Source organism: Schistosoma haematobium, chromosome ZW, assembly GCF_000699445.3.
Source record: "Schistosoma haematobium chromosome ZW, whole genome shotgun sequence".
NCBI lineage: Eukaryota > Metazoa > Platyhelminthes > Trematoda > Strigeidida > Schistosomatidae > Schistosoma > Schistosoma haematobium.
Window position 1 is genome coordinate 34577110 of NC_067195.1, and position 18609 is coordinate 34595718.

At 35.8% G+C, this 18609-nt stretch overlaps 1 protein-coding gene across 1 annotated transcript; it reads left to right on the forward strand.

The window, feature by feature from the left end:
• Nucleotides 1-890: 890 nt before the first annotated feature.
• MS3_00003380 (uncharacterized protein) lies at nucleotides 891-17313 on the forward strand. The gene is made up of 8 exons (XM_051211150.1): nucleotides 891-4291; nucleotides 4323-4418; nucleotides 4450-4618; nucleotides 4652-8601; nucleotides 9125-9229; nucleotides 9277-12893; nucleotides 13648-14973; nucleotides 16887-17313. Exons 3-4 carry the CDS (start codon nucleotides 4463-4465, stop codon nucleotides 4904-4906), a joined length of 411 nt encoding a protein of 136 aa, XP_051071187.1. The 5' UTR covers nucleotides 891-4291; nucleotides 4323-4418; nucleotides 4450-4462; the 3' UTR covers nucleotides 4907-8601; nucleotides 9125-9229; nucleotides 9277-12893; nucleotides 13648-14973; nucleotides 16887-17313.
• Nucleotides 17314-18609: the final 1296 nt, after the last annotated feature.

Sequence of the window (18609 nt, forward strand, 5' to 3'; positions counted from 1 at the left end):
AGCGCCTCAAATTGCTGAACCTTTACCAATCAGAGTATAGGTGTCTTAGAGGTGAAATTGTGGTGACTTACAGCATTCTTAACACTTAGCTCCAACACAAACCTCAAGGGTAACACCCAGAAACTAGAGACACAACACAGAAGAACGGACTGTTGACATAACTTCTACTCCTTCAGAGCTGTCAGATGCTGGAATTCGCTGCCGGCTGAGCTAGTCCAGGTGACTTTCCAGGAGTCCTTCAAGAGGCAACTTGATATATTCTTAAGGACTAAGGGTTGAAGATGACACGGATATTCAGTGTTTGACAACGCTTTTACCAGTAACACCTTCTAATATAACTCGTACCCACCAAGAGAAATCAAAAGACAGAATCGAGGAGATCGGAAGCTGTATTTGATTATTGCCAATATATCGGAATTATCTGATTTAATCTGGCTAACGATTGCAGTAGCAGTCCCCACACGTGATCTGGTGCGGATGCATGACCGAGCGCCTTCAGCTAGATGAGTCCACCAAAACATATGGTCAGCATCCAATGTCGAAAACTCACAGAGCTATTTATTTTGGGGATTTATCTACCGCTACAGGGTAATCTGTTACTATGAATTACCAATTTCTCTTTTTTTTCTACTATCGTTGATAAACCGAGGTTCCTGCTTAGAGGTATTGGTGATTCTCTGCTACTAGACACGGAAGTTCGTTATGCGAAGGCTTCTTCTATTCCGTTCACTACTATTTGAAACTTTATTTTGTGATTATGGAACTTCTTGAATATCCATGTCACCATCGACTGATGAAAATCGATTGAATGGTTTATACGTTCTGGTAAAATAGTTATGGTTTGTTGCTAATATTTGTTGTCTTGCATCATAGTCGTTGGCTTGTTTTGTCGGTTTAATGTCTTCCCCGGTATTTTCAAGAGTCGGCAAATCACTGCTGCGTGTTTGTCTATTGACGCAACGTCGTGTTGTGATTTCGTCCGGTAATGTCACATTAATGCTTTGTTCTGTATGTCTCTCCACATTAGTAGATATTTTGTGGTAGGTCTTGTAAGGTATGTGAGTATAGATAGCATCATGTTAAACTTAAATAGCGTGTCATGAATTAAGTCATTATTGAAGACCATGTCTAAATTACAATAAAGGCTGTCAAGTAATATAGGTAGTTCATGCTCACATCTCATCAATAATTCGTACTGTTTTCTGGTTAGTAAGCATTTAGTATAATACTCGAAAATTTGTTTCTTGTTTAAAGTATTCTTAACGTATTTATAAGTATTTGTGTAATTACGGTTTATTTCTTATTCTAGTAATGCGACTTTGAAAATCTGTTCAAGTCACAATGGCTTTCTTAAAACTAATAATAATCCAGTCATATTTTTTCTCAGAACCCACACTGTATATGAGGTATTATTCATATATTAATAGTTCTGTCCCATGGATTTCTTGCAGATCCGTCCAAGTTTATTCTTACTTGCTTCGAGAATAGTTTATCGTGATGGTGCGTCACTTAATAGGCAACTTAACCAGAATTGAAGACTACTAAACGAGTTTATTTCCTTCGAGAAACCGATTAAGTCAACATGCTAATAAAATGAACTAATCTTATACTTAATTACAAAGTTACTCAAAACCACACCTATGCTCGTGTGTTATGCTAGTATACAATTAAGTATAAAGAATCATAGTTGGAAGGGTCGTCAACTCGTTCTGCACAAATAACATGCAAAGATGCACAATTTTAGTTCCAAGTCGAGAAACTTCATATTAGTCGAAATATACAGTGCTGTGTCAAGGAGTCAGGCCAACCTAAGCACTGTACCACACTTCGTTTGTCCTAGACTTTGGTATTTCTGACCTAGCAATCATGAGTATTTACTGGGCCTGAATGTAGTACACGCCATAAGTTCGAGTGCTTCCTACTAGTTTGAAACAATTATTGTGATTATTATCATCCTGAAAAAAGTATGTGTTTGCGATTGTATAGCTTTGAAAATGAATTCGCTAAAAAGAGATCTTTTCGCTGAACCAATCATATTTAATGTCTTAATGGGTGTATTCCGTTTACTTAAACAAAATAAACATATTCTTGTATTTAAGCTGTGTAGTTATAGAGTATTTAGCACATCACCTATCAAAAAGAAACATGCTGGTTCAACCCCATTATTTATTAAGTAGCTTCTCTCTCATCTCTAATCAACTGTTTATTCTGAATTAGAAATCCTATAGAACTACTCAGTATCCTCACTCTAGTTCTCCACAATTCTATCATACTGTAAGCTGTTAGATACACAAGTCGTTTCTCATGAATACTACGCTAAATGAGTGAAAATTCAATGTTTTTACGAATTCTTGTTGCTACATTAGCATCGTTGTATAAAAGATATGTATCACGATCAAACATTTGTGTGTACGTGACGTGTTAATCTGTAAATACTTTTGTTTACGCTCGACTAATTCATGTGCTAAAGTTAACATCGCCTAGATAATCTATTTAGTCATTCAAAACAGCCACTCGCTCAGTTTAATTAAGAGTTTGTAAGGATTGCCTAAACGTGTGATTTATGGGTAATTTTAGGTGTTCCTTCGCTCCGTGTGGTAAAAACGTATCAGTCGATGATAGGTTTGCTACCATAGTGAGTCAACTAAAAAATTGTATTCCCAAACTTTTGTATAAATACAAATATTGGGTAAAAACAGCACTACCTTTTCAAAAATATAAAAACCCATAATTATTTCTTTGTAGTTTCAATGGAGCATACCAGTATCAACTATCCTGAGATATATAAGGATGAATCTACTATAGAGGAAAAATTTGATGTCCAGGTACGAGGATTGTTTTCCTCATATTTTTTTAACTACCCATTAAGGTTGTGCCATTCCAAAACAATGCTTTTAATATGTGTATAAGACTTATATAAACAAAAGGCGTTTTATGTGTAATCGAATTCTGCCCACATTAAATCAATAAGTTTTTGAATCTCCGTCGACTGAGATGGTTAGGATATGTACTACGCAAACCCATCCACCAACCACCTCGACGTGCGATAATGGCTGGTGCAGGAGCAGGTTAGGAGAAATGTAGGGACGGCCAAACCAAGACATGGTATTAACACATAAAGACACTGACTGTTGAACTGAGTCGTGTAGGTGCGTGTAGATTATTTGGTTGGGGTCCACGTGATTATGGTAACCGATTGTTAGAGATGGCGCAGGTACATTCCCTCTAGATTCCTCATAAATTTTCCCCATTATTTCACTAAGTTATATTTTATCGGATGGTCTCTTGTATGTGTAGTCTTTTCTATTACCACTAATACTGCTATTACCTCAACAACTATGGGATTCACCCTGGCAATTTCATCTCTGCACGCTAACGGGTTATGGCAACTTAAACCGATGTATACATATGCTAGGTTCTAGGCTGCGTTCGACTGAGTGTCTAAACCCTTAGTAAAGATTCTCGTGATCGTTTTATAACCAGAAACTAGTACACAACATTACTCTGGAGTACTTAACTAGCTTATTTCAACTTTACATTTCGTGCCTAATGCAGTCCAGTAGCGTGAGATATCTGGTTTGAAATTCAGTAATTATGATTAGTTAATGTAACTTAATAAGCTGTTCGCAATATGCAAGACCTATTCAATTTTAAATATTTCTAGTATTAGAGCAAATAGTTTTGTAAAGTGATAAGCAACCATTTTCCGTTGTTTAAGGAATAAGGAAAAACTCAACCTATATTAATTTGTTGATATTATAGCAATTATTTCTCATGTGAACAGTTTATCCGAAATCCATGTCCAGGTTTCTTCGAATTCGATAACTTAGTGTCGGAAAATTGAATTTTTCCAAATACAGTTAGTAATAATCTTCATTCTTAAGTTCGTGCATGCCCAGAAATTCGCAAGGCTCGTTTTGTGAATTAAATACACAATAAGGAAGTACAATAATAGTAATCTTTAGCACTCTACTTAAAGTGGAGGACTAGTCTATTAACAATTCATGTCTTGACGTCAAATTATATACTTAATTGTGATTTTGTATGTTATATGTTCACTTTGTATCGTGGAAATTACCATTGAGAAGTAGACCATTCTCTACTTACAATTTGGCTGGACCTACCTAATTTGTTTACAAAGTAACCTTTTCCTTCCTGGCTAGATTCATGATCCTTACAGATGGCTAGAAGACCCGGATTCTGCCCAGACAAAAGCTTTTGTAAAGGCACAAAATCTGATAACGGAGCAGTTCTTGCGTAAATGTCCATACACTTCGAAAATCAGAGATAAGTAAGTGTATTACTTTAAGTTATATTTTTAGATTAACTGCTATCTGGGACTACGAAAAATACTCTTGTCCATTGAAATACGGCTCCTTTTACTACATATGGCATAATAGTGGTTTACAAAATCAAAGGTACTTTTTTATTTGAAGAGGGATTTGTCAGTGTTCTTTATCAAATGAAAACGTTGTCAGGACCCACAAAAACGTTTTTAGATCCTAACGAAATTGATCCAGAAGGCCTTACATCTTTGAGAAACTACAGTTTTTCGGTGGAAGGAACTTATTGTTGTTATGGTCTTAGTTTTGGTGGTTCTGATTGGTCTGAACTTAAAGTAAGTTTACATTTCATTAATGTGTTTTCTTAGTTTAAAACCTGCGAATCGGGCAAAGATCTGCCAGATGTTTTGAAACATGTCAAGTTCAGTTCAATTTCGTGGACGAAGGATGAGAAAGGTGTTTTTTACTGTATGTACCCTCAGCACGAAGGTAAAGCGGATGGTACTGAAACAACTACTAATACTGATCAGAAGCTCATGTACCATCGTCTGGGTACACCACAGTCAGATGATATCTTGTTCCTGGAACGACCGGATCACCCTACTTGGAATATGTGCGTATAAACAAAAGTCTTAATTCGAAAGATAATTTTTTTTAATCATTCGCCTATTAACTTAGCCCACTTCTATAGTATGTTCTGTCTCACATTGTCTTGTTTGAAAACTTCCCAAGGCTGGTTAGCTTGATGTTTTCAAGCTTTGTTTTAGCAGTGGCGAGATTGTTTTTTTCCTGTTGCAATTAATCTCACTTGGTATGCATGTATGACATACAAATCTTGAATCTATTGCTTACCAACATGTATCTAAAAATTTCATCCTACCCCTTAAAATGATGGTGAATGTCAAATATTAGGTTGCAGGTGTTCGGTTGTAAGAGTTCTTAGTTGGATCATCTAACGAACGGCATTTAGGGTGAATCTGGAGTCATTTTACGTTTAGTCGTAAATGTGGATCGATTGATATGAGTGACACATTTCCAACGTCTGATGCTATCCTTCTAAAGACGTAAGAAAATTCCGACAATGTTTTAGCTAAGTCCATTAAGCTACTAATTGCTCGTTATCGGTATATAGGCATGGTGTTTATTTTAATCCAAACAATAACTTCTGTATTACTAATGCTTTTGCTCTTGTCTTTGAATAATTTTGTTATAACGGTTAGATTTCCACGTTTACACTTATGGGACGTAAATTTGCCTTAGACGAATATCTACACTAGATACCTTTCCAGTGTCTATTCTACAGGACTTCAGCATAACTCAGATCAAGAACACATGATTAGTCTGACCAGAATGTAAATATATTTCCACACCAAAACCCGACATAATCCAACAACAATGAACAATCAATGATAATAATTATAAGGATAGGGGAATATATAACTCATCTGACACCTGTTAGACTATTTACATGTCCGACTAAGCAGACAATCACTATCATTCTCGTCCACACATCAAATTTTATCTGCTATATATATAATTTTATTTATTTATTTTGACACAGATATTGGTACAAGGAGGTACCAGATATATATGCGCCACACAAATCTCATTCGATATGTGTGAGGGCTGGGATACTGCCCGGGTGCCCAAACCGAAACATGATATATATATATATATATATATATATATATATATATATATATATATATAAATTTGTAATAATCGTATACCTTAGGATTTTGCGCTAGCTAAAGCTACTTCAGCCTGATTTTGTATTCACCTTTATATACTTTCAGACAGTAAACATATTTACCGTAACGTACGATGCTGAACTAAATTAGGTTTAAAACAAGAGTTGAATATCAAAAAACGTTGAACTACGCTAGTCTGTACATTCACTGACCGTTGATCTAGGCCACATAAAGACTCATAATTCCTTTTTCTAGTGCTCAAGATAATGGTAGTCAATGAATAAAGATGGTTTATATTTTTCCACGTAGTTGGTGTATTACTAACCTTTATTTATTTATCTAAACAGTTTTCAATTTTTGTTGATTGTTTTTCCAATGTTTCATTTCCACAAGATTGTGTCTGGTACTCTTAATATTATATCACGTAAATCGAAATCAATAAGATTATACGTCTTTGTTTCATTGATATGATCTCTTACACTGGCATATGTTTTCGTGTTATATGTATTTTGAAATATCAGTCAAGGAGAAGTGTCTGATTGCGGGAGATACTTACTGGTAACTTTGTATGATGGATGTGAACCCAATAACCAGCTTTTCTACTGCGATCTTGAAAAATTCGATCTAATTATCAAAAGTTAGTTGTTACGTAACCAGTTTGTCTTTGTGCATTAACATAGCATTGATCTTTGATGTATACTAGACCCAGTGATTAAGTAGTTTTTGTCTTACGATTCTTGTATTACCATCAATGTATATCATATTCATAGTATCTGTGATCTCTCAGCGAACACGACTTGGTGCTGGTTTATTTTAAAGTCAATACAAAAAGTTTGTAATTAACCAAGCTTCAGGGATGTGGAAGCTAGACGAAGTGGTGTGAAGGGCTGCGGGCAGTATAACGATCAGTAAATCAGCTGACATAATCAGTGGTTTTCTGGACAGTGTACCTTAATTCGACTGTAACTCTTCCCACAAATTAGATAGAATTTAATCTCTGGTTCTAACATAGATTATGTCCTAATGGATATAATTTCAGTGGTCCTAGTCTTCAGTTTTCTGTTTGAATACACGAAAAGCAAATACTATGTTAAATTATTAAAGACTGTAGTCACTGCAACATTGCCATGTATTTTCAACGAATAATAACAATAATACTTAAGGTTTATATATTTGTACACCGTTATTATGAGTAAATCAATGAGATTATTGAATGTTTCTTTAGGAATAATGATATGCAGTTGTATATTTGCATAGTTTGATTTTCAGTTAGCCTCCATTTTCCACATTTTGCGCTAGGGTCATGTATTATAAACCTCGCCATCAAATATTGAAACATTCTCCGTAGTTCATTTTGAGTAGCAACATCAATGAAACCGTTACCAGTGTTAATGATAATTCTTTTTAGAAAAAATTGAGTTGATTCCAATCGTCGATCGCTTTGAAGCTGTCTATGAATATGTGACAAATGAAGGTGATTCATTTGTATTTCGCACCAACTTAGATGCTCCGATGTACAAGATAATCAAAATCAATCTTTCTAATTGTGATCGTGTAAGTTTGTCTGTATGTGACTGCGATTATTATCCTCATTTATTGGTCATATTTCATAGCAATTCTGAAGACTGCACCTTTTTTTCCTGAGGGTACCAGAAATATATATATATATATATATATATATATATATATATATATACTTATGGACAGATTATAATAATTGCTAAATCATATCACGATTTTGCGATATTATATTCAATCTTTTCAACCGATTGTCAATTAACTACCATGGGATTGAATTCACTTGGTATTGTTTGCTTGAATCTTCCCATAGATGGTGGCTAGCAGTGGAATCCAGGACACGCGTTTCGTCATAAGTGGATAACGCGGTGGCGTTTGAAGCGAACAGTACTGGGTTCGAGTCCCGGAGTAACCATCAACTCTGGGATTCAGGTACATCTACCTGACGAGTCCCAAATAGGAAAAAACGCGCGTCCTGGATTCCACTGCTAGCCACCATCCATCTTTGCTTATAATATCATAAGATTGATTTATTGGGAGCTGATGGTTCTCACTGAACGACCATATAGTTTGCAAAAACTATGTAGTTGATTCTCTTTAGACTTTTCAGCGTTCTATCCTGGCTTTAGAATAAACAAACTAGTATGAAATCTCAGTAAGTAGTTATGGTGCTAAATGATTTTATTTTTCCACGAATTATTAAGTGTATAAAATATATATTATGTTGTGAACAAATGCAAATAAACACTTGCCATGTGCGTGATCATACATGCAATTTCATTTGATTTTCAAGTGAGAATGACAAATATGATTAACCCCATGATCATATTCTAAACTTTTGTGATTTTTTTGTTTGAGTCACTTGATTTAATTAGGCCTTCTACAAAGTGTGCAAAAACAAGCTTAGTGTAATGGCATGTACTTGATATATATATGGTGAAAATTTATTCAGTGATTGTTTTTTTTACAATAAATGTCCTAATTCTATTTTCCATATATTCTAGCAACATTGGGAAGATCTTATCGATCACAATGTGGAATCACTCTTAGAAAGTGCAGTTTGTGTGAACGAGGATAAATTGATCATTTGTCATCTAAAGAATGTTAAGGTCAGTTCTGTATTATTTCCTTAAATAATATTCATTAACCTAAATAGCCTAATAAAAAATAATTCTCGAGTTTGTATATCTATTAACCAGTTATTCGAAGTGAATAATGCCTCGTGAACAGAAACTTGATAGAAGTCACAAGTTATTAGTGCAGTAATTAAAAGAAATCTTCGACATATTAAGGATGGGAATTGACTTTTGCATGAGTTTATCAAGTTCAACTGACCCAACTAGTGTCCTTTCTCCCAATTTACGTTATGCAGTTACATAGGCAACTTAGTTCATTACCTTTTGTTGGATATTCCATGGTTCGTTGATAAGCTCCTGATGACTATTGCTATTAACTTTCATTATCTCATGCACTAGCATTTACGATATGTTGTCCACGAAAACGGCATTTTGTCACTTTTATCAACTACAGGATTCTGGACACAAATACAGAAAATATTTTATACATGTTATATACATCCAAAAATTTTATTATATTGGGAGACGTAACATTTTCTAACTTGTGTCCATTTAGAGCTGCTTATCCGTACACAAACTACTCACTGGGGAGAAGATATCGGATATTGATATTTCACTTGGATGCGTCGCTAATGTAACTGGACGCAAACGTGATGATGAAGTAGGTTGTGATTTATCTTTTATAAAACTTAATTTTTCTCAATATAGGCTTTCATCCATTTTACATCGTTTCTCACTCCTGGAATAATTTACTCCTACAATTTTTCCCACTCTCATCCAAAGTTAGAGGTAAGTAGTTTGGCAGGTGAATTGTTTGTAGCATTACTTGTTTTTGTGTACTACAAATCAGAAATGGCATCATGCGTATCCTGCGGTTTTCAACACTTGTTGACTGGTGAATTAAAGTTACTTTGTCTACCGCTACCATCGTAAGTAGGAATTAAGCACCTGCTCAAATGTATCATCTTTCAGCTAATCTGTGATCGGAGTATTGTAATCTGGTAGTTACTATACTTAATGCTAGCAACCTTTTTCACTGCGGAGTGGGTAGGCTTGTCCACAAAACATAGATCACTGGTCATACACACCATCAACCTATCGTTTTCATACCATTGCTTGGTTCATTTAGTAGTGAGCTTTTATGGGTATTCACATAAAAAATATAATCAAATTCTTAGTGTCAGTTCACGTTCCATTGTTCGTATTTCTTGGTCAAGTAAATGGCTCCAAGTTAATTAATGTGATCACGAACTTTACTTCATCCTCTTACTTAATCACCATGTTCATACATCAAAAACTTTTTTTTAGCTATCTTACATATTATATGTCTTTCTATTTTTGTTACTTACATGTGCAAGTTTACCTGTTATTATCCTTGTTGATGTTACTGTTTGATGACAGGTTATCAGAGAGTCAAAGATTCGGGATGTAGACTTAGATCAATTTGAAGTGAAACAAGTATTCTATGAAAGTAAAGATAAAACTGTAGTTCCCATGTTTCTTGTTCTACCTAAAGTAAGTAAAAATATTAAACGTCTTAGTATATATAAATTCACTACCTTTATATAACTTGTCCTATCGATATCGTCACACATCCGTCTTTCAATACCTTTTAACTAGAATACTAGTCATCTCTGAAAATCCGTGCTCATTGTTCATATTTGTAATAATACTGGATTAATGTCTGTCTATACCTTCTATTAAACTCAAAACGTTTTGTGATAAACCGGACAAGGCAGCTACCATCAACCTAATCAACTTTGCTTAAGTTGTGCTATGTACTACTGCTAAGGGTAAAACGCTTAACTGATTTCATGATTACTGCGATCTGAAGTATTCCTATAAAGTACGACTTTTCATTGACTCTGAATCTCTTGCTAATGAAAACTAGGGAAATGAACTGAAAATCACTTCAAAATGTTACATCTTAAAGTGGAACTTAATTAATTCTTTTACGATCTCTTTTCAAACCGCGATGATAATAATAACCATATAATTTAGTCCTACGTATCATTGCCGTTAAAAAAATTTCAGCACAAAATATGCTGTATTGCAAAGAATCTCCGCTCAAAATTCACCTGACTTATGAGTATTCAAAAAATATTTATAAAAACGTTTTTAAACACCGATTAGCTTTCATTCACATCAATCCACAAATGTTTACAACCGGTCTTGGTCCCATGAAACTTCGTTTCATTTCATTATATATTTGATATGTGAATTCTATAGTAATAATCTATCTTTTCTTCAAAGAACAGAAAAAAAGTCCACCATCCACTGTGATTTGTCCTCAGTAATTAGATTCGCAATAGGTCTTAAAGATTTAATAAAAGCATGTGAACACACGGTTATCATACGTAATTAGTTAATTAAAAAATTACAAAACGGGAGTATTTGTGTCAACAACTGCACGTTCGAAGGATAAGTGCCTCAAGCGTTTGACTCGATTGCTCAATCAAATGGAAATATTAGCTACCTTGTATAAACAACATTACGGTGCAAATTTCTAAACCATATTGTCTTCTACACGATCAAATGATGAAATTTAGATTTAAATGTATCAAAATCCACCGAAATCCACTTTAATAGTAATCTAATTACCAAGACCACTTCCTAATTATTATTCTCACAAAACCAGGTGTGCCCTGGGAGAGTCCGCTCTCCCTCTCGAAATGCTCTCATATTGCCACACATATACAGCCTCTGCTAGGGAAGTCTTACTCACTGCCTTCTCGCTGAGGGGTGTTGTTTACGAAATTGAGGGGATGAAAAGCGAATGTTCGGCACTTTAACCGGTCTAGTGGATATGGCGGATCCACCTAGGGGAGTTGAAAAATTATGATTCCAAATGAATGGTGCACATGGGCTCCAGGATCTCGAAGGAACAAATGACATATGAACCAATCGTTGTTCACCGACTACCACGAGACTACATCTCCTGACTTTCCTCCCTTGTGGATCAAACCTTTGGATCGAAGACTCCGGGTGTTGACCCCCTAAGAGAACCACCTGCTTCGGTTTAGGCACCCGGGAAGTATCCCAGCCCTCACACAAATCGAATGACAAAGTATGAAGCATATATATTTGGTACCTCCTTGTGCGAATGTTTATATGTTTAAATAAATAAATAAAGATATGAAAACCCTCGACCTTGTGTTCTAATCACTGTTTGCATTTATATCTACACTGGTGTCTCGCTTCACATTTCACCTTGCCAAATTAGCTACTCCTTCTGGGAAGGCTTATTAAATTATAGTGAGTTTTAGCTTAATCAGTTTGAATGGTATTCATTTCGTCGTCAAAAGTCGTCACTGTTCCGATTCACTCTATTTTCCCTCATTTTTTACTTTTTAGAATTTCCAACAAAACAACTCGGCGCCGTGTCAACTTTACGGCTATGGTGGATTTAACATATCTGTTACTCCATCGTTTTCGGTTGGACGATTGTTTTTCTTGATGCATTTTGGTGGTATAATTGCAGTAGCCAACATTCGTGGTGGAGGGTTAGTTTAACTTGGACAATTTTTTTCCATTATGTTCGTAATTGTTGTGACGCGCGGCGTCTAATAATTGAAGCTAATGCCCACTCTTACACACAAGACCGACTACCTGGGTGAAAAGATGAAGAGTGAAGTTTATTTGGGCTAAATCGAATCACATGTAGTTAATGTCTCATCCTTTGCAAAATAAAGCCATCGTTTGGCTATTTGATTACACTGATCACTCGGCGATTCCTGATTAGTCTGCTTTATCAATTTTGTGTAAAGTTTTTACTCAAGCTCACAGTGTTAGGTGGTCGGTGTCATTAGTCTCAATTGTATCCATCTAGGCATGGAGTTTGTGATCAATGAAACTGATTAAGATACACCAAGATCGTTCGTTTTTAATCTGCTTATGGCGTATGTAAGATATCTAAATATTTTGTTTAAAATATTTAGCACATATCAATCCTCTCTATTCTAAAGATTCGAAGCGTATCTGATGAAAATGGTTGGCTTGCGAGCATTGTAGGTATTTAATTACAAGTGCCTTTTATTAAATCACTGGCTGATCGATGTAGTTATGAGTCTGAAACGATTAATCTGCTCTGGGCCATGTGAATAAACTCTCATTGGTTCACGCGGTTGTGTTGTGGCTAAGTTAACTAGAATCAAATTTTTTGTATTCCTGTTCCTCATACGCATATAATTTTATTTGATAATTGATAGAGAATATGGAAAATCTTGGCACGACGCCGGTCGGCTGCAAAACAAACAAAACTCTTTCGATGATTTCCAAGCAGCAGCCGAATACCTTCTTAATCATGGATATACTAACAACCAAAAGCGAGTTTTCTTTTTGTTCACTGTTTTTGGTTTTTTTTTCATTTTCGCTTATTAATCATAACGAATTATAGCGAATTGAACATCAACGTTATATTAGGTGTTTTAATAATAGGTTGGTGGTTGTTCATAAACGTAAATTTGCATTTGGGTACATCAAGTTCTTGGAAGGAAGTTAGATGCGACATCTGTTCTTAGACTTATGAGAAATCAAGTCACTGACTGTTATGTAAAATGATTCACATGTGTTATTCGAGAGATCAGTGAACGCATCAAAGGACAGAGTTCGACTTTTATGACTATATTGTTTTCTCACTCATCAGTCGCTTCTTATAATCAGCTTTAAATCTTGCTTTTTGTTCCTTAGTAATTTGGATAAATAACACATGATTATAGATCTTTGCGGATACAATAAAGTTAGGAGTTGAGTTCGCTTTTATCTGTTCTATCGTGGGAATTCTTTACGAGTATTGGGTACGCTACAAATAAATATTAATAGTATGCAAACATTCGCCAGTAAACTTTTGAAACACTTCCCGTTTGTTTGGTAACTTAGTTAAATTTGTAGCTGTAATTTATTTTAAAACGAACATGTTTCCCATATTCTGTACACAATATCGATTTATCTTGGTTTTATGAGATTCATGTTTTGGTACTTACAATACTGTCCAAACCACAGTTTTAGTTGTTTAGTTTGTTTTTATAGCCACCAATTTTCTTTTTTAAAAAAACGACCAACTCATCTTTAAACTTTTAGACTGTACATTCAAGGAGGTAGTAATGGTGGACTTCTAGTTTGTGCCTGTTGCAATCAACGACCTGATTTATTTAAAGCTGCTATTGCTCAAGTCCCAGTGTGCGACCTTATTAGATTCCACAAATTTACGATTGGACACGCCTGGAAAAGTGACTATGGAGATCCTGATAATAAAAAGGATTTTTCAAACTTGATGCGGTAATCCATTTCTAAATCATTTATTCATTTCCTATTTTTGGGACATTTTCATGTTTATCATTTAACCCTTACTTAACCGTAACTCCTGTGATCAACTCACACATCTCTATTTCATGTGCATCAATTAGTTGATGACTTTTTGTGAATAAATTTCGTGATTACCCTTTTATAAACCTCATACAACTAAATCGGTCGACACGGAAATGTATTGACTTAAAGCGCTCACTATTTGAGCTGAAAATTTATTATAAAATAACCCATGGCTCTGATAAAATTCGAGAATATATATAAAAACGAAAAATCGTCCAAACGAATAGAATGTATAGCTTATTATTCCTCCTAGCTTATTTTTTTCAAATACTTTGAAGATTATGATAAATATACACCCCAGTATTGTAAGGGAGTTTGTATAAGCCTGATTCAATATTGCTTGCCAAATTTACTAGTTCTTTTTCTGTACACTTTTTCAAAATGTCTCACAGAAACTAAAAACTGATCCAATATATGAATAAACTAATGATATTCTTCAGTTGATATTAATAGGTTTTGTAGTCCCGTTGTTTAAGGTGTTTTCGAAATAATTTAAATCTAGATTATTCTTTGATTTCACGGTAGGTTCTTGTGTAAAAAGATAGTAATCAGTTTTAATATCTAGCTGACGAAAACGAATTATAGGTCAAGAAAATTCTAGCATCTTATATGATTCTAAGTTGTACTTATCTACACACTCTTATTAATATCAATAATATTATGGCTGGGAAATCCGAATAATCTGTAACACCATATTAATACCATTAACGTTTGTTAATCACTAATATACTTGTACTTTTATTCACTGAGTATATTGTTGTAACAATTTGTAACAGAAATCATGTGTAAATATGTTTTGCTTCTTATAGCATTTCCCCACTCCATAACGTCAAGATTCCATCTAATCCAGATGTTCAATATCCAGCTTTATTGATTTTAACTGCAGATCATGATGATCGTGTTGTTCCGTTACATTCATTCAAGTTTATTGCTACTTTACAAGAAAAATTATGTCGCAACTGTCGCCAAACAAACCCTATTCTGATTCGAATTGAGCCAAAGGCTGGACATGGACAAGGCAAACCAACATCAAAATCAGTAAGTTTACAAGCAAATAAATAATTCAATCAAGAATCGTTGAAGTAACAAAAATCTAGAATCTGGTTGCTAAGTCATACTGCTAACCGTATTGGGATAAGATGGTAGTAACGGATAACGAGTGTCTCCAGTGATCCTGGCTCCTCACAACAGAAGAGAAAAGCTTGTAAATCATGACCATGCGGAGAATTAAAAGCTTGTCGCTAGCACGTCGTAAACTAGTCACAAAAGGCTTTGACCGACTTGCAATACTGTTTTAGACGTTTCAATTAGGCTCCCAAGTCGTCAAAACCATTACCAACCCAGGTTTTTCTATTATCCATTGAATTTCGCGAAATGTTATTCACGGTATCTCGAAATGTCGCTCCAAACTACGCGAGTTTTCGATGTCTAGTCCTTGTGTCATATCAGACAACCCTGTTGAGCTAAGACTTTAGAATCTCGAGCGATCGGCACACGTTGTTTCTCCTGAGCTCGCGTACAGAATTGAAGTGTGGTCATTCACGTGATCCCGTCTGACAAATAGAAAAATCTAATACGGCCCACCCTTCGTATACCAGGAGACTTAACAACGACCACTCGTGATCTTGTAACAGACACTTTGAATGAGAGCTTCCTATAAAGATTGCTGATGATAGTACTTTTCTCTTTCCGATTAACAACTCAGAAAGACAGGTGAATCGCGTTGGCTTTTCGTCGTTTTATACCTACTCCGTCACCACGCTCAAAAATAACTCGTTATGTTAGCGTCACAACCCACCAAGCAGACAACTAATCGTCTGTTGCATACTCAATCAACCGCTTGTTCTTGCCAAGTACCAAAGTATGGAGCAGGCTGCAAATGTTCGGTTAAAGGTGCCTTAATATCATTCTCGCATGTTATACAACAAACGAGTGAGCAATGCTGAGGTTAGTTGTGAGATATTAGGCAAAGATGCTAAATCAATTGATGTTGCCAATCCTCAGCAACTAAGATACCTGGGACATAAGTATGACCAACTACCGACAACCATAACGTAGAATAATGGCTGGACTGGTAGTAGGTTTAAAGTGAGGTAGAGGCGCCCAAACCAAGACTAAGCATTAATCCACGAAATCACAGACTACCGGACTATGTCGTGGTGGTAGGTCAAAAACTACCGAGTCAGTAGTCGGAGACATTGGATAGCATGACTTAGAACCGGTTACAGTGGCACACATGCATTCACTTATCTTTCTGCGGATCTTGAGTTACAGTACTATTTCATACGTAATTTTCCCGGAAACACATTCTCATTGTTCCGTGTTTTTTTACTGCTGATACTTGCTATGTCTCGGTAATATCCTTTCATCGTGCTGATGTGGTATGACTACTAGGGTTGACGCACATCTATGCTAGGCTTTATGTAGATTTTGATCGACTGGTTTATTATATGAAATATGGATGCCGGATGACCACAGTATTTTCGTTTAGCGATTTGTTCATCTACTTGAGGGCACTAGCTAAAGGGTAAACTTAATACTCCCTTGCGCTTCCACAGTTTATTTAAAACTCCAGATCTTAAGCAATATCTCAATACCCCTTACCCTATGTAAAATACAAAGAGGACCTGAATGGTAGGTGTTCTGACCAGTTTCGTGTGATAAAAAACTGATTAGTTATTATCGAAATTTCACTAGAATGCAACCAGCATGTGTCCAACTCGATGAAAACTCATGTTTACATCTTAGTTTGTATTTTAAAAGTTTGCTTGTCTGTCACCTTCACTGTTGTAGTAATAAGTATTATCAATCACATTTTATTCTTATTGTGCATATATTCTATTATATGCCAAAGTTACTGAAATATTTATAAATATGTATAGTAAACCATTTTTAGTACTCATTTATTGTACCTTGCATTTCTATACATACCGTGATGATTTGCATTTCAGATTAACGAGGTAGTAGATATATACTCCTTCTTACAAACTGCAATGTCACTCACATGGAAAGAATAATATGGATTGTTATCGCAATTACTAGTCTTTGAATTTTTGGTACCTAATAATCTCGTCGCTGTTGTCAATATCTATAGATTAATTTTACTAACTGCCCCCGATTTGATTTGTATGAAGATCGTCTGTGGTGCTTTGTTTATTTATTAACATTCTTGGCTTTCATATATATATATTTCGTGTAACTAAACCAAACTTATACATTTGTTATGACGTATTAAAAAATATTTAATGATATTACTAATCGGTTGATTCACTGTTTATCTTTACGGTTTGATAGATTTCAACGGTGGCTTGTAGTTTTTTCTTTGTAAAACGATATGTAATAATAAATAATACGAAACGTAACCGATAGTAAATAACAAACCGACATTGTTTCCCTCATCACTAAAACAGACACTTATCCAGTTAGGATTGAAAGGTTTTATAGACAATGCTACACTATTTGCTATATGTGCTTTGTTAGATTTCATGCTCACGTTTCACCTAAAGGTAACTGTTATAATAAACCAAATGCCAAATTTATTTTTAAAAATAATGAGCTCAGTAAAATCCAGGTATGTTGTGCATCCAATTATTAGCCGAACAGCACATAAACGACTGTTACAGGGATCCACTCTAACAGTGCTTGTTCCGTCCTCGTACTCAATGCTATGCCTACACCTGTCAGTCCACGAGAACTGGCCATCGGGTCGCCAGATAAACAGAGGGTGTATCTCGTCGGCTGTCCGTTTTGGCGAGGTGAGGTCAAGTGAATGACCACATTAGGATCCTGTATGCGTGTTTCGGAGGTACAGCATACATCAATGGTACGAGATACTTGAGTTTCAGCCAACGAGGTCTACTGCCGATTTCACTAAGGGTGCGTACGTTTAGGGCTCTAATGTGTAGCGAGGTTTCAGTAGACCTGGGACAGGGTTTTGCGCACTAGAATCGCTGGCCATGGTGACACTTGAGGAGGAAGCCAAAAGAGGAAGTTTAGTGTTGAAGGTCGATGTAAAAGGAATAACGGGAACTGAGGAAAAAGGTTGATTATGAATACAGTGGTCTTGAGTGCTGATAGAGATATGAGGGCAGTTATCACCTCCCGGTTGCTCACACAGTGGAAGGGTTCTTCTGGAGGTACCTGAAAAGTAAATTAGGTTAGGAGTGATCTTAGTGAATCTGAAAGCGTGACCACAGTACCCAAAGGACAGCTACTTGAGGTCGGTCGCACACGCAGTTGTTGAAACCTTAACGCCGGAGATGGATATCCTTCGGACAAGGAGATGTGTGCATTTATTAGGGTCGACCTTTTCTAACCCCACCCCTCCTTGTGGGAAGGCAGCATCGCTGCCATGCTGGTTATCTGAGGGAAGCACCTTACTGCCGTCACACCTCTGTACAGTCAGCAGTACGACTTCACCCTCGGACCTTGGGTTTGCTGCTTTTAGTCTCACTGTTCTACAACCGACCTTGGTTTATCACGATAGGCAAGCCCGACCACCACGTCAAAGTATCAACGGCTGCGAAACGTGGCCATTAAGAGTAGAAGATACTCGTAAGCTACTAGTATTTGACCACATATGATTTATAAATATTGCTCGCATTTGCTGGGATCATCGGGTAAGTAATAGCGAGGTTAGACACAGGGTATTAGGGAATGATGTTAAATCGGTTG